The sequence below is a fragment of the Branchiostoma lanceolatum genome, chromosome 9, assembly GCF_035083965.1.
Source record: "Branchiostoma lanceolatum isolate klBraLanc5 chromosome 9, klBraLanc5.hap2, whole genome shotgun sequence".
Classification (NCBI taxonomy): Eukaryota; Metazoa; Chordata; class Leptocardii; order Amphioxiformes; family Branchiostomatidae; genus Branchiostoma; species Branchiostoma lanceolatum.
Window position 1 is genome coordinate 8173610 of NC_089730.1, and position 16255 is coordinate 8189864.

General features: G+C 38.2%; 2 protein-coding genes across 2 annotated transcripts in view; one reads left to right on the forward strand and one right to left on the reverse strand.

Moving 5' to 3' along the window:
- Positions 1-2264: 2264 nt before the first annotated feature.
- LOC136442397 (histone H3-like centromeric protein A) lies at positions 2265-4853 on the reverse strand. Its single transcript, XM_066439223.1, has 4 exons — positions 4660-4853; positions 3773-3879; positions 3324-3398; positions 2265-2472 (listed from the first exon to the last, which is right to left on the reverse strand). The coding sequence occupies exons 1-4, from the start codon at positions 4778-4780 to the stop codon at positions 2368-2370; spliced, it is 408 nt and encodes a 135-aa protein (XP_066295320.1). The 5' UTR covers positions 4781-4853; the 3' UTR covers positions 2265-2367.
- A 1996-nt stretch (positions 4854-6849) lies between these two features.
- The window catches only part of LOC136441502 (neural proliferation differentiation and control protein 1-like), a 62309-nt gene continuing 52903 nt past the window's right edge, over positions 6850-16255 (forward strand). Inside the window, exons 1-2 of the mRNA XM_066437828.1 lie at positions 6850-7012; positions 14415-14636. Coding sequence (XP_066293925.1) covers positions 6925-7012; positions 14415-14636 — 310 coding nt within the window. The 5' untranslated portion in view covers positions 6850-6924. The remainder of the gene's footprint in view (positions 7013-14414; positions 14637-16255) is intronic.

Consider the following 16255-nt stretch of genomic DNA (forward strand, 5'->3'; position numbering starts at 1 on the left):
ACCGACGGCTGAACGCAAAGTGTATACATCTGAAAGGTTTACAAAGAGCATACTGGTTTGACGTAGTGCTTCTAGGTAGCCAAACCCACTTTTCAAAGCGTGTTTCGTGACTTCTCAGTACATAAAGATAAAGAATGTCCTGTTTTATCTCTAATTTGCTATCCGGATCCTATAAGTTCCCGTCTCTAGAGGTGTCATTCCAGTACCGTACACAGTTATTTTAAAATAAGTCGACCAACATAGCTATGAGGCCGCTAGCAGCTGTACCCTTACTTTTCGTCTTCTACTAGTGAGATTTTCATCAGATGTATGAACTTCTTCTGAATTATTGATAACACTTCACACACACGAATGTCATTGCCGCTTTGACGTCACCATTGCCATGGTTATTCTAAACTCACTAGTCTCATCTACCTCAGATAAACAAGTATCGACCTGCGTTGGACGTGGAAGAAGATCGTCATTACCCGAGGGTCACATGCAGGGGTCTCAACCCCTAGCCTCTACCAGGCTCCGTGGATCGCTGGAAAAATATTAGAAATTGGCCAAATGGAATGAATAAGATGCTAAGGGAGTTGGCTACGGAGAGAGGTTGCAATAGGCGATCCGTTGGTTGCCTAATGGACCCTCTCTCCGTAGCCGACTCCCTTAGCATACTATTCATTCTATTTGGCCAGTTTCTGATATTTTTCTAGTGATCCACGGAGCATGGTAGAGAAGGCTACTCATCCCCCTGACTTATGCAGGTAACGGTCATGGTACCGATACTCAGGAATAGGGGGGTTGTCACTTTTCGTCCGTCTTACAAAGTCAGTGACGAGAGATCAGCTCTATTTGGCAATGTTGGCAACAGTTATTTCACCAGACTGGGTAAATTAACCTCTAGCCCTGGCATGAACTGACTATAAGTATGTGGGAGGTAGATGGGTGGGTAAAAACATTAAAATAGACCATGCACGCACAAAATGGTTTTTGTACAGTACAATGTTTTATATTCTTTAATTGCTTGTCTTTATCTTTATAAACTGATAGAATATAGAAAGCCATATACATGTATGTATATGTGTGTGTAGAGGGTAAAGCAATGTACAACAGTACAAATATATACGTAAAGTGATAGATATACATCCAATATAAATATATATGGACAGAAAAATGAGGTAGGAACATAACATAATATATAAGAACGGGAACTACCACTTACTACTGGTAATAATGTTTGAAACCACAAAAGCTAAATTGCTGTAGGGTTCTTCTCTATTCTTTCATTTTCATTTTTTTTTTCAATCACCACAACATGAACAAAAAAAGTGTATCTTTTTTCGTTAAAAAAACAACATAGGTGGTCAACAAAATCTTCTGGATATGCAGCATAAACTTGTAAATGTTAGCTTGCTAGTTTTATATAAAACGTGAACAAGAACCATGGCAACAAACAACAGAACTATGTGAATACAATGTAGGAGAAAGACAGAGGACCTGAGAGAAGATGACATACAGAAACTTAATTTGTCCATCTGAACAAAAAAAAGAACAATTCTTGGCCACTGTACAACATGCCTCCATCTCTTGATTACTACATCTCTGCATCAATGTGCATTTTTCAAGAACATGCTGACACTCAGTGTTGACAACATCATTACCATTGAAGATACATGAAGAGATTTTCAACTTGTACATGTATGGTGTATGTGTTACAGTCGAAGAGTATGTTAGGCTAGTTTCATAGAGTGGTGACTGTCGACTAGGTGACATGTGATCCTGATCATGAGTGGCCTGCAATCCATCCTATTCTAGCCCCAGGTTGCCTCCACACAGAAGAGTCTGGTTCTAGTCCCAATTCAATTATCAAAGTGTTTGGTCCTAACTTTGTGTGTTATTTTGGGAATAAAATACACTCTCAAACGCTGTGAAATATAAAAATAATTGAATATCCGAATGCCTGTTTGAACTCTGTTACCATGCCGTTACCCGGACCGTGTTATTCAGAGCCAATCAGAACTCTCGACAACATTTTTGGCAAATACTTAAATGACAGTCGTTTCTCTATTAACACTGTCAATCCATTTGGCAGGGTTTTGCAAACAGAGCAAGCAGAGCTAGAAGAACACCAGGCTAGAGTCACGTGGAGATGTACAGTATTGTCACAATAAACAAAAATAAGAAAATGAAATATAATGTACATCTGTGGCTAAATATAGCATTAGAGCGAGGAACTGTAATGTACTACTAATGAGGCTTGAACTGAGATTGTTATTGAGATGTATAACAAAACTGAATCAGATATAAAGCATCTTGATGACAAAAAGTGGCTATCACTGTATAAACACATACACCTTTCGTGTGTAGAACAAACAGACATACATCTCAAACTTCACTACCAAGTCCTAGCGCAATATGTGCATATCGGGCCATATGCATAGCTCTGATGCCTTCATCTTCCACGAGACAAAGAAGAAAAGCTTCAGCTGCCTGATGGGAAAAATCAGAAGAGTCATGAACACAAACATGTACTGTATTAAAGGCAACCAAAGCAATATTTCCTCAAAAAATTGTCTTAATGATTGATAGTAAAATTGTACAAGTAGTGATGTGTAAATTGCCATTGACATGTATTTGTCTGTCCCTAACTGTTGACTCTCAAACATCAGCTGTGCTGCCTGGATAGTCAGTGTAGTGTACTGTGACATTTGACAATAAATAATTAAATAAACAAAGCAATATTAGGGCCAAAAAATGCAAATAAGAAAAATGCTGAAATCTTTATGGTAGTGACTTACATGTACTAACATTCTTTAGCACATTTGCATCTTCTTACTTTTAGGGTTTTAAAACTGTGCAAAATCCTGCCGTACAATGATCCCCTTAGTTTCGCGAGCCTACAAATACTCCGGCCATGATTTTCAGTGAGTTCTTACATCACAATAACGTCATATTTTTGCATCATGGACGTCGCTACACATTGTGATAGTACTGTTTGAACTATTCATGTATGGAAATGACTAAATAAATTGACTTTCAAAATCCGATTTTTTGGACCCTAATATTGCTTGGGTTTCCTTTAAAAACGTTTCTAAAGCCCTTGGGCCACACAGTGGTAATGGTGTGTGTTCAACTCCCATACTGTTTCTCACAAGTCCAGATTCTTGTCACACAGACCGCAGAGTGACAGGAAGTAATCAATGGACACATGTAATGTTAATCAAACCTTCTTTGTATAATCAATGAAGTACATTCGAACAAGACATACAAAAAACTCTAAATATTTCATGGAGATGTATTTGAGAAAAATCTCTTGTCTGCCAATGTTTTAAAAGACCTACCTCTTGTAGCGCCATGATGGCATGGGCCTGCCACCTGAGGTCTTCCCCACCAATCTCCCGACACAGGTCCCGTATCTGAATACTAGTAAGTTGAGCATGAATAGAGATGGCATGAGCAAAAAAAACAAATGGTATGAGCAGTCATATTGTCCTACAATGATGTTCATCTTGTCAACCCTAACCCAGCAAACTATGTAGTGATAAGGCCACAGCTAGACGTTTATAATCGGCCCATATATGCAACAACACCTTCTAATTTCATTTGGTTTTGAAGCTTAATTTCCTTGACTAAATAGCAATATTCTTGCGGAAGTATGATTTTGACTGCTTAGTGTATGATTGTGTTTTCATGCATATTGTGTGGTTATACTTTTATTTCACTGCTAGCTAACATTGTCATATTCATTTGTGATATGCACATAAGAATAAAAGGCTTCAATTATCCTTACCACTCTTGCAAAATGCAACTTGTTCAAAACAAGTGCTGTACATGTAGACTTCTGGTTTCTAATTTCCCTTAGTGCTTCATTGGCACGGCATGAACTTTTCCCTTTTCCTGAAATGACAAAAATAATGGGTAAATCACCTAGGCGAACACTTTCCTCTTTCTCAGCAGTATTTTTTCTCAAAAGCAGGATGATCACAAGAAATAGGAAAGAAATACATCAACTTCCTGCTTTCTATGTAGGTTAGATATGACACTAGCTTGAACAGTTTGGTTATTTTGGGATAACTGTTTGAAAGATTACTTTGGCTGCTAAAACTTTTAGTTCAACAATGTCAAGAAGACACACATGTTCATCCTAACATATGCTCCATCCAAACATTCATTTTCACTGACAAAGGTTAATCAAATCAAATCATGTTTACATTTCTTCTGCCATAGAACCTGTAGTTAACTGTAGTCAAAGCTAATAACACAAAAACATTTTAAGAATCCAAATTCTGACAAAATTTTTTGAACCATGCAAGGACCATCCTAACATCACTTGATGTGTACAAGACATATACCCTGCAGTACCTTGCATAAGAGAGTGAGAGTGCATATGCTGAAAAATACTGGAAATGGTCACAGTCGTGGTTTTAATTTCAAATTTTTCCAGTGACCTCTCCGCCACAAACATGCATTGCCAATGTACATTTTGTATTACTACAGTACCTGTATTACAGAATTGTTTCATTTGCAAACTTAAAACACTACAAGAACCTACTAGTAATCTCCCCAGGCCTCCTACTGTAAAATCAAGTTCCTGCATCAAAAATAAATCAAATATACAATAGTTGGAACCTTGCTGAATCAGATGTGCATGGAAGGACCTAAGGTAAGTACATGTACCTGGAATTTTTTCCTTCTTGATACAGTTGTGGTAAGCCTGATCCTTCCTGAGGATGGAGGCACCACATCCATCAGGGCACATGTCCTGGTGGTAGTCACACACGCGATCGTGTTCCTCCATATCCTTCCTGAGAAGGTGCAACTCGCACCCTTCATTGGGGCAAGGCACCGAGGCAAACTCACAATCCTGAGGGCAAGAAAATCATACTTGAATTGTTCATTTACATATTTCTGATGTATCATTTGATTTAAAAAAAAAAATACAATTGACAGAAGTTTTGCAAACTTGGTCGTGGTCGATCATATCTCTGTTAACCTTCTCCCTGCTGCCTAACTCTGTAACCAATAGGGAATTGGGTGCCAAACAGTTACTTCAGAGTGCTGAAGGTTGATACTTTTATCAACTGTATTGTATTATACATCATTTGAAAGCCTATTCATTGCCATTTACAATGATACTGCATTGATTACTATCTAGTACAATCCTACATTCATGGGTTACTCATGCGAGCAGGACATAAAAAAGCATTGAAATCTCTCTTGATCATATGTCTGTTATTTCTAAATGGTTATTTCATTAGAGAGCTACTAGTAGTTTCTTTAAATCAGATACCTCATTTGTTATGATCACGCTTTCGTGCAAAGAGCACTATACTTATGTTGTGCTTGGTCAACCAAAATTTTTCTTTAAGTGTCAAAATTCCCCTGCCTTGCACGCCTTGCAGAACACATGGCCACAAGGACACTCCCAAGGATCCTCCATCACATTCCTTAAGAAAAAAGTACATCTCAATGTTTTAAAACATTGACCACAAATGAAGGGAAGACATGAAAGTGAACCTTCATAAATCCTGTGCTATTCTGTCTATAACTAAGTACTTGTTATACATCAGAACTTAGTTTTATAATCAGCTAGTGATACCATACAAATATAGAACAGAACTATATATAATCTTCAAGTATATGAAGCTAAAGTCATACATATACTATATGTATGGCTTTTGCGTGCTTTGTACATATTGGTAAAATTACCAGTACATCTTTCTTCAAGTTAACTGCAAACACACCAAGAAGACCTACTAGTACGTCTTACTAATGATTTTGAAACACAGAAGCAAGTAGAAATGGCTCCTGGGGATCGAACCCGGGCCCGCTAGTCCACAGGCCGCACGCCTTAACCACTAGGCTAAAAGTTCTAGACCAGCTAGACTGGTATTGGTAAGTTGGAGGCACTTCAACCCCACTGTTACACTTTCTAGAAAATTTGAGAGGTTTAAAATATTTACAGGCATACTGTACAGATGAACTCTTCGCTGGGCGGAGGGTCAAACATCTCAAGGTCAAACTTCATGGCGGCTGGAGCAGCACTGGTGGCTGCTGGGATATCATCATCATTACTGCTGATGTCCATGGGCTCACTGTCGCTGCTGCTAGCTGGTGGAACTGAGCTGCTGCTGCTTGCTCCTGAGACAGCACTGCCTCTGTGATGACGAGGGCGAACCATGGCAGCACAAAAGAACGGCTGCCTTAACAGAAAGAAGAGGAAGAAGTTAGAACCATGACATTTAATATTTCAAAAATGTTTGGAAAACAGATAAGCTACTTTGTCTGTGCGATGTACAAAGCTGGGGAAAATTTGTCTCTTTCGGTGCTATAATTTGGGCAATGACATTTCGAAATCTTTTTGGCATATCATCTGTAAATTTGTACCTCCATGTAACTTATGAGTCACTCTACATTTGTACATCTGGCATCAATTATTAAAGTAATACACCCACAAGTCTATCTAGACTATCTACATCTATCTCACTCAGTATCAAACTTCAGCATGCCTCCACTATATGCTACTGTCAGTTAATATTGAGACATGAGGCTAGTCTGAATATCTGTGACCCAAGTTTTGAGACAACAACATGAACAAGATCGTCAACAAGAATCATATCAAAACGTGCCCTGACAGCAAAATTTATGGCTTGTTTGAAGTTTGCAAAGCCTTACTCCAATTTGGGAGATTTATGGGTTTACTTTCACCAAGGATCTCCTTTCTTTCACAAAGTGGTCAAAAGTTGATCAACTTACCACTTTCACTCCACTGTCGAAAATCCAAAATGGCGCGAAATTATAATATTTTTGTCCAAAGAACGTCCCTGATTGGTTAAGCAAAACTCGCCGCTGATTGGTCGCTACGATGTCGTAAAACAGTGACGTTCCAAGATGGCGGCTGTGGAGTAGTTTTTCTCAGCCGCACGAAGTATCACGGAAGAAATGGGAAGATTTAGGGGCAATTTGGCCGCTATCCTGGCCGTCATCGTGCTCCTGCTGCCGGGACATCTTACTGAAGATGTCGGAAAAGGTAGGATCCGTGTTTTTCCCGAAAACGTAAAGTTTGACGGCTCCATATTTAGGGGTCAAAAATATTTTGGCAGACACCCTTCCTACATTTTTGGTACCTTCACCAGTGTAAATTGTATCTAGTGTAAGTTGTTACTATTTTCATTGTGTACAAAGAGAAAAGGCAGTAGGTTTTGTTACACTACTGTTGTTTCAGTCCATTCACCGCCAAGGTTTACGATTTCGTTTCTGTATCAGCCGGCGTCATATGATCGGACCCAGCGTATCCGAGTCTTTCGTATGCGTTGTGACATAAATTTCGGATATAATTTTTTGCTCGCAAGACGAACATCCTCTTCCGAGTAAACAACAGGATTATGATATTATGAGATTTATACGTTAGTGTTATTGTGTTACATAAATGTTGATTTCGGTAAGAAACCCAAATCTAAGTGAAAGTTTCTGAAGTACATCACAAGAGCACAAGTATATGCTTGAAGTTGAACGGTATTCTTTGCAAAAGCTTGGAGTCAGACCTTTGGAAATAGGGCGTGTTACAGCTGAAGCATTTGGCAATATGGTATAGTTTAAGGTTTTTCTGTGTGCTTTAAATAGCTGACCAGAAAGAAAGAACAAAAAGAAAATAGGTGTCATCTTCCCCACCCATCGCTTTTTTATTGGCAAATGGTTTGTGATCTGTAAACAAGCAGCAATTAATCATGTTGTCTGTTGGTACAATAGATGGTAGAAACATTACCACTTTAGACTACTATAGTAGGTAATTTTATCACAGTGGTTACACCAGAAATAAAGCTCAGTAGGTTTATATGTTCATTTTCAGTAGCTTTGACACCTGTTATTCAGTACCTTGTGATAATAACTGTAAATCTATTTGCGTATCTTTTTGGATCGCAGCCTCTCTTGTGAAAAGACTCTTGACTTTCTAGATACATTTACATGTATAGTATAGTTAAGTGGTAAGCTCACATGATTTTATACGGAGGCCATTCACTTAACCTTGGCTTGGCAATTTTGACTAGTCCAAAACCTGGAAGTATGTGTCCTTGCCAAAACAATCCTTGTCATCCTAGATTAGTGCTTTTGAACTTCACTAATCAGCATGATGAGAAATAGATATCGAGTTTTTAAGGAGCCTCTCCCAGGCTCCATGAATACTAGTAGCTGGAAAAATTGTAGAAATTGGCCAAACATTCACATATTGGACCCTATGGCCAGCTGACTCCACTTACCATTCACTCTATTTGACCAATTCCTAGTACTATTTTTCAAGCGATCCGCGAAGCCTGGTAGAGGCTAGTTTTTAGGTACAACAATCCTGGAACAGCATATAGAGATTTAAATGCTTTGCCTAGCTAGGGATTGGGGATTGATCCCAATTGGCAAAGTCTGGAATAGTCCGTATCCAGCTCAGTCAGAGAGGGGGATTAATCCACATCCGCCAGGAGGTGGATATGGCAGATTAAGATAAATGCCCCCTAGGACCCCGTTCATACCTAGATCAAGACTCAGGGTCAATCCTCATGTATTGCTGAATCCAAGCTGAATCCTAGTCTGATTTAATCGCCCTTATAGCGGCCGGCCCGTAACCGGCCAGCCCCTACTAGAACCCCCAAACTGCTGGAGTTTGTGTTATACAGACTAGCTGAATCCTGATTCACGAATGAACAAGTTCTCAGTATTACATCATTCCCCTGGGAAGACTTACAAACCAGTTCCATATTGGGAAGAATGTTGATTGTAAAAGGAGCCATCTGTTCCATTAAGATTTACAGTTTTTTTATTGCATAGTCTGTTTGTACTGGTCTATGATGTCATGAATGTGATTTCTGGCTTGAGATAAGGATGCATAGTTTGACCCAAATTATGGTAAAAAGTAAACGGGCTTGAAGAAGTAAGCAATTCACTGACTTGACTGTGACAGTGAGAGTCAGCAAGCTATATTTTTTCAAAAGTATACTTTGTAAAAATTCTTGTCTCTGAGTGCATATTGTCCCCATATTGGTAATTGAAGAAACCCTTGTTGAGATACATAACAAATTTACCAGATTATTGTCGTGAGAAATGCAACCTGTTCATGTATATTCAAGGTGGTTTATGATACTTTTACAACCCTTTCCTAATGTGACTCACATGGACACCATTTCCTGACATGATTGCATATTTGCAGACCTGGTTACAAAAGATTTGATACAGAAAAAAGATTAGTTCCCTCCCAGTCTTGTCGTACTTTATTTTAGTGCTGTAAATTTAGTTGTTGTATGCTTGGTTTGATCCATAAACTACAGTGTGGTTATCACAATTTATAAATTCAGATATAGTCTAAATGAATGATTGAAACTTTCATAACTTACTGTTTCCACAAAACGCTACAATTTGGCTACATACCAAAAGCCCAGACAACTTGTGTCTTATTCATTCCTCAACATACATGTAGAGCTGTTTTGTAAAACTAGTAAAAGTAGTTTGTTGGCAGCTGTTTGTCTCGGACAATGTAGTGGTAAAAGTACTACTACATCATTAAATCTAGATTCAAAATGTATACATGTTTATGTGTTTGGACAATGATACAATTTTGCTCCATGAAATTTGCATGTAACTGATGCAAACATAAAGGTGTCATGTTGCTTATATTAGTAGTTACTGCTGCTTTTTGTTCAACATACTAAACTGTGATGTGCATTGTCTGAGCTGCATGTAGATGTAAAACAGTCATTAGCTTCAATTGTATGTAATTGCTTCTCCGTGATTATATAGATGGTATCATGGTAGCTATTAACATTGGTATAGGACTCCTTGTAGGGGTTCTTTAATAGTAGCTAATAAGAGAGGAGATATATGATTATTCAATGACATGCAAATGCTATGTTTTTAGATTTTCTTTAGATGTTTTTGATGTGCAAGTTATGCAAAAAGGGCAGCGCAGGTCAGTTGCAGACAACTTAAGACAAGTGGTCAGACCAGATCCTATAAGCATCAAGTGACCGTAGTTATGTGGAGTTTCAGCATTCTATAGCAGGGCTCAAAATGCTGGGTGCATATTTATGTGCAAGTAAAATCATAATATGAAACGTCGTAATATGAAGTTGATGAAAATGCATTTTTCACATATTTTGATTGTTATTTGCTTCTGAAAATCTATGAAATGCATTTCAGAGAGTTGGAATTTCCAAAATTTCCTGGGGGAGCATGCCTCAGGATAGTTTCCGAACAATGAGTGGGGGCACAAAACTGTAAACTATTAAACTTACAGACAATTTTTCTGTGGACCTGAAGTTTTCAATATCTGTGCACCACTAGTATTCCCAAAAACAAATTTTAATCCCAGGCCACATCTTTGGAAAGAGTTACGGCTGGGCAACTTTACACTATACAGGATTATCTACGACGCAATTGGAGATATTTACTTTACCTAAGCAGGAACAGTCTATATATATAGAGAGAGAGATAATGTGGTTTGTAGTAATGCTGTTTCCTCTATTTGATTTCCTTGTTCTGTTACAATCCAACTTTGCCTTTACAACATTGTGCTCAGGCCATAAACTATCCCTGGAGCCAGTGCACTTAGAGGCTAGGAAGCCACTCTGTCAGCTTCCCAAATAAATCTCTTAGTTCAATGGTCTGTTAGGTGTTTCAAGACTCAACCTTCATCGGCACTGCTGTCCATCAGAACACTGCTGGTCTTTAGGTTATACTTATAGGGCTTGGAAATAAAAGCCCGCTAATGCAGCTTTTATTAGCTCTCCCGGACCTTACAAAAGTACAGGGCTTTGGCCGACTGGTCCAATCTTCAGCTGCTATCCTGAGAAGGGATGCACTTTGATACGTGGATAAAGTACATCAAGACATGCATTCTGTCTTTAAATCTATAGCTTTGTGGATGTGGGCTGGGTGTTTGTAGTCGTGACATAGCAAAGCGGTTGGATAGGCACGTCGTTGCTTGAATTTAGAGTAAGAAATATGATGGTGATAACTTGAATTCTTGGAAACTTTGGAGCAAATATAGAACTGAAATTTAGTTGCATTCAACTTATCACACTTAATTTCTTTGAAAATTATGCTGCTGTAAATTGATTTATTCATTTGGAAAATCTTGTCTTTACCACATGCACAAAAGAATATCTTTTTTATTTGAATCTATTGATGCTGTATCAGCAGGTATTTTTCTTTGTAAATTTGAGTTGACAAATACATGTGCCAGAAAAATGACAAAAATGCTAAAACAGCAAAATAATTCATTATGTTTCATGACATTTAGGTTTTGTGTGTTCACTGGAAGCTTGATGGCTATGAATAACATTTCTCCACTCCATATTCAAAGTTTATTTTGTTTCAATACTCCCAAGATTTGAATTAGGGTACATGTAATGTATGCAATATATGATATCATATCATACATTGTAATTGTTTTTAAAACTGTTTGCTGGAGAATGAAGAGACAGACTCAAAGCCAAGAGTGCAGAGCTAGTATTCTTTCTACATTGTACATCTATGGGTATGACATATACTAAGTGTAAGAGGGAAACAAACATGTAGTTCCATCAATTTGTAAGAAAGACTTATAACAGATGTGCCAATTCTGTTTTTCCTTAACGAAAATACTACATGCTCATTTGATCATGACGGCTGTGCTAAATGCTACACCATGCATGCAGCCAGCCATATGCATGCAGCAGGGCATGTTCTCTAACCCCTTGCAAGAGTTTACTTTAAAGCCTCCATCTCAGAACAAGCATACAGGGGAGAACTGTTGTCATAGTGCCTGTATGACGTCAACTCCAGTATCCTGTTCACTTCCCCGCAAAGCTTTGTTGAGATGTTTACATACAGCGTTTACTAATGAGTGAGAAGATGCCCCAGCCCCCAAGCACCACCAGTGATCCATGTTGGAAAGGGACTTGTGTTGAATCGTGATACCGTTGTCCTTCCCAATTTGAGTTATTTTAACTGACATGCCTTTGCGGTTTTGGAAACATACAATGGCCATGGCCGAGTGTTTATTTTTGGCCATGAAGCATGCTTGGCATGAGGAAACAAAGGCTGTAGTTTTACATCCTTGAAGTTGAACTTGCTTACATGTACATTCAAGAAGACTGTAGTAGTACTAGTACATGCACGATCTCAAAGTAATGCAGAATTGGCACACAAATTTCATTCACACCATTATTGAAATCTGTCATCGTGATGATTACTACTAATAGAATATTGATCTAGACTTGATTCCTAATGCTCAAATTTTAGATATTGAATTTGAAGCAATAAGATGAGTTGCTGCATGACCAAAATCAAATCCTGTAGAGACATTGCACGCCGACACTAAGAATGGATATACTTTAAGTTTAACATGACTTGCATACCACTATTGGTACTAACCATAAAGAAAATCTTGGAATAAAATATGCAGACTTTCTAAACCATTCTCCTTGTAAACATAATCCCTAGCAGCTGGCATTGGCTTCCTACAAGCTAAGGGCCTCTGAAGTACATTTTTGTGGAGCAAATTCAATAGAATTTTTTCCAGTAAAGTACTAGTGAAGTATGTGTTCTTTGGACATTCAGAGTTTTTTTCTTTGAATTTTGTTTCCTTTATAAGATATGGGTCCATCAAACGTATATTATCCCCATGGGCAGCTGTACTAGCTAGTTGTTAGGGAGTCATTTCTGTGACATCAGTCCCACTAAAGAGCACACAGTACTTTTAGGTTGCCATTTCAGCAACTTCTTTCAGGACGTTTTCAGAAAAAAATAAAAATCTACATGAATGTTGGAGGAAATTTCATTTCATATGTACATCTAGAACCCCTACCTCTCAACCTTTATTGCTGACATTAAGATTACAGCATTGAGTACATACAGGTCACAGGTTAGCTATTCTTACTATAAATGTCAGGCTCTTCACCGGACAGTGGTGTGTGTTTTGATATATTGGTTTTGCTGTGTACCGGTATCTTTCCAAGCTGGGGATGAGATGTACTGAACCATTTTTATGAGCTCTGGGTCATTAAGCTTTCTAGTTGTAAACGTGCAATTTATGTCTCTGCAATGTGCAGGAAGTTAAAGTTAGACTTAAGTCTCTGAGTGACAGTTATCTTTCCTTGGAATTGCAAAACCGTTTTCCAAGTCTCTTAAGTCTAAGTACTAGTAAACTTTTGTTACCAAATTGAATCTCATGTACAATGTCATGTAATACAAAATATATCAAGCAACTTGATAAATAAAATACCCTAAAAAGTCTGACATTTTGGATAGCATCAGTTATAAATATATATATATGTATCTATCTTTTATTACTGACAGATATTTATTTTGTATCATGTATTGTAAGTAATGTTCTACCTGGATGTTAAACTTCCATCGACATATAATATTACCAATGCTTTTGTTACACGTAGCGTCATTGTTGCATTATAAGTATATAACATATTTACGGAGTATCTGTAGTCTTCTTGTCTACTATGATAGGTTTATTTTTGAAATGGAAGTACATGTACTTGTAGCTTGAAACACGTTTACACTTGACTTATCACGTGTGACTGTATATGAAATATGTAGATGCTAAGTACCCGTACATGTCCATGGGCTTGTGAGATAAATTCTAAGCTTGTCTCAAGTCTCGGAGTGGTATATTATCAGTATTTTTCCCAGAAGGAGAAGTATAGCCTTGTCTGATGGTGTTCGTGATCAATTATTCAGTAGGATAAAAGATTCACATTCAAGACAGACATGTCCTATTCCAGTGGTTAAGATACTGTGCGTCTAGTCCCTGCACGTGCGCTCTATTGATTTCTGAACCAATGGGGATGACACGTACAGGTGGAACCAAAAATCAAAAGCCCAGGGCTTGGGAGATGGGCGATGTAGATTGGGACTCCAAATTATATATAATGTGGCTGGAGCAATCTATTTAAAAGATGCTGCAGTTGGTTGGTTTGGGAAAAAATGTTCTGATTGAGTGATAGGGACAAATTCATGTAATTGTCCGAAGACAACATTTGTAGTACATTGTTGTGTACCCGTATGTTTAATTGTACGATAATTATTGCTGCCCGGTATACCATGATGACTTAACTTACCAGACATTTTATTCCATGTACAATTTTGTAACATAAAAAACATATTTCAATAACAATTATGATAATTTTCTACACAGAAATATTGAGCATCCAAAAGATCTAAATCCTCAAGCAGATGAATGGGGGGATTAAATTGTTTCATTTCCTAGCTGTCCATTTCTGTAACAAAAAGGGGGGGGTTTGTTATAGAAACGGCAGCTGGGAAAATGCAACAATTTAGCCTCCCCCGACATCTGCTTGGACATTACAAAAGACCCAAAGGGTAGTTAAAAGTGAAAAGGTTCATTCATTGTATATTTGACTTTAACAGTGGCTGTAAATTTTGTTTTTCAGATTCAGACTGCTTCAAGGAGCGCAAAGCAGCTTCCGGCATGATCGGAAGTTTCGTCAAGCAGTGCAAGGAAGACGGCACCTTCAAGACGGAGCAGTGCTGGGGGTCCACCGGCTACTGCTACTGCGCACACCCGCTCAACGGCCTGATCTACGACGAGACCGCGCTGCGATCGTGGGAGGGACAGCGGAACGTGGACTGCAACACGTACTGGATGACACAGAGTGAGCGTCGCCTACCTTGATTGGTGGTGGACACTTCTGTCAGATCCCGCTGCATATGGCTTTTTACTGTGCCACTGTTTCTCAGCACCCTTGCTTTGCTAAATGCTTCAATGTCTGTGTGCGCACATATTTGCACCAACTCGCATACTTCACTGTATTCATATTTGCACCAACTTGTGTACTTCACTCATTCATATTTGCACCAACTTGTGTACTTCACTCATTCATATTTGCACCAACTTGTGTACTTCACTCATTCATATTTGCACCAACTTGCGTACTTCACTCATTCATATTTGCACCAACTTGCGTACTTCACTGTATTCATATTTGCACCAACTTGTGTACTTCACTATATTCATATTGCTACTCTTCCATTTCTTCAACTTTGAGCGCACTCTCATATTGTATCCTCTTGAAACTTTAAGTCACTCCATCCCATGTTCCAATTATAACTTTATCATCTGTATCCATCGCACTGGAAATGATCAAATGCATGCAAGGCAAGACTTTACATCTTTTCCTATATCAACCCCAATTCATCTTCATGCACTGTTTATTCAGCTAGTGTTCTAGTCATCATATCCTGTCTTGTACACTTCAGTCTGGTAATAAATCTTATTACATGGCAGTCTTTTTCGATGTCTGTATTCATATCAGTGTTTGACAGTAGATTATCTGCCATCTCTCCCATGTAGCTCTCAAATCAACTGCTCTGGAGTTAACTTACATGTGGAATTTACCTTCCTGATAATGGCTGCCATATTTTTGCATTAGTAATTACATGACACTGTTCTATCCATACGGTAAGGTTGCTTCCATTGCCCGAATACAACTTACACGCAGCCCCTGCCCCACGATTGACCTTTCGTTCTGACCTTTTGCTATTTATGAGGTCATAAATCAAAGAAATATTTGGGGCTAAGTCCTTATATTTTTGTTCTGCTTCAATCCAAAATATAAGAGAAGGACTACGAAATTTAACCTTCTTCCGACTGTCTAACCATCATGTAAGCAATAAAAGATTGTTGTCCTAAGCCCAGGGTATGTGCGTGCACATGTAGCTATCTCAGCATGCAGGGGGTTAAACAGTCTCAAGTGGTTTGAACAGACTAGTGTCATTGATGCTCTAATAACATACAGTCTTCTGCAGCTATTTTCATATAAATGGCTGAAATATGATTACAAGATGTTGTTTCTTTCTGATCGGATTCTTCAATTTCATACAATGATCACTCTGTAGTTTCATGTTTTGGCCTAATTTTTATGGAAACAAATTAGGAGATAGGGTCCTTGCTGGCAATTAGTAAATTGTAGCAAGAGTTTCTGTCAGCCTTCTCACTTTGGTGCTAAAAGTTAAAACAAAAATGAATGTATTTAGTACAGGATTGTAATGTATTGTATTACTTCAGCATCATCATATAATATCATAATACTACCCAATTCACTGACTATTTGCTTCTTAGTCGATCTGTTCATTCATATCCCAAAACACTTTTTTTAAGAACGCAAAATTCACGCAATCAACATCGATATTGTGTTTAGCATCGGCTTGAATACACTATCAAAGAATACTACAGTAACTACGCTATCCTGCAAGCAGCATAATCTTGGTGTTC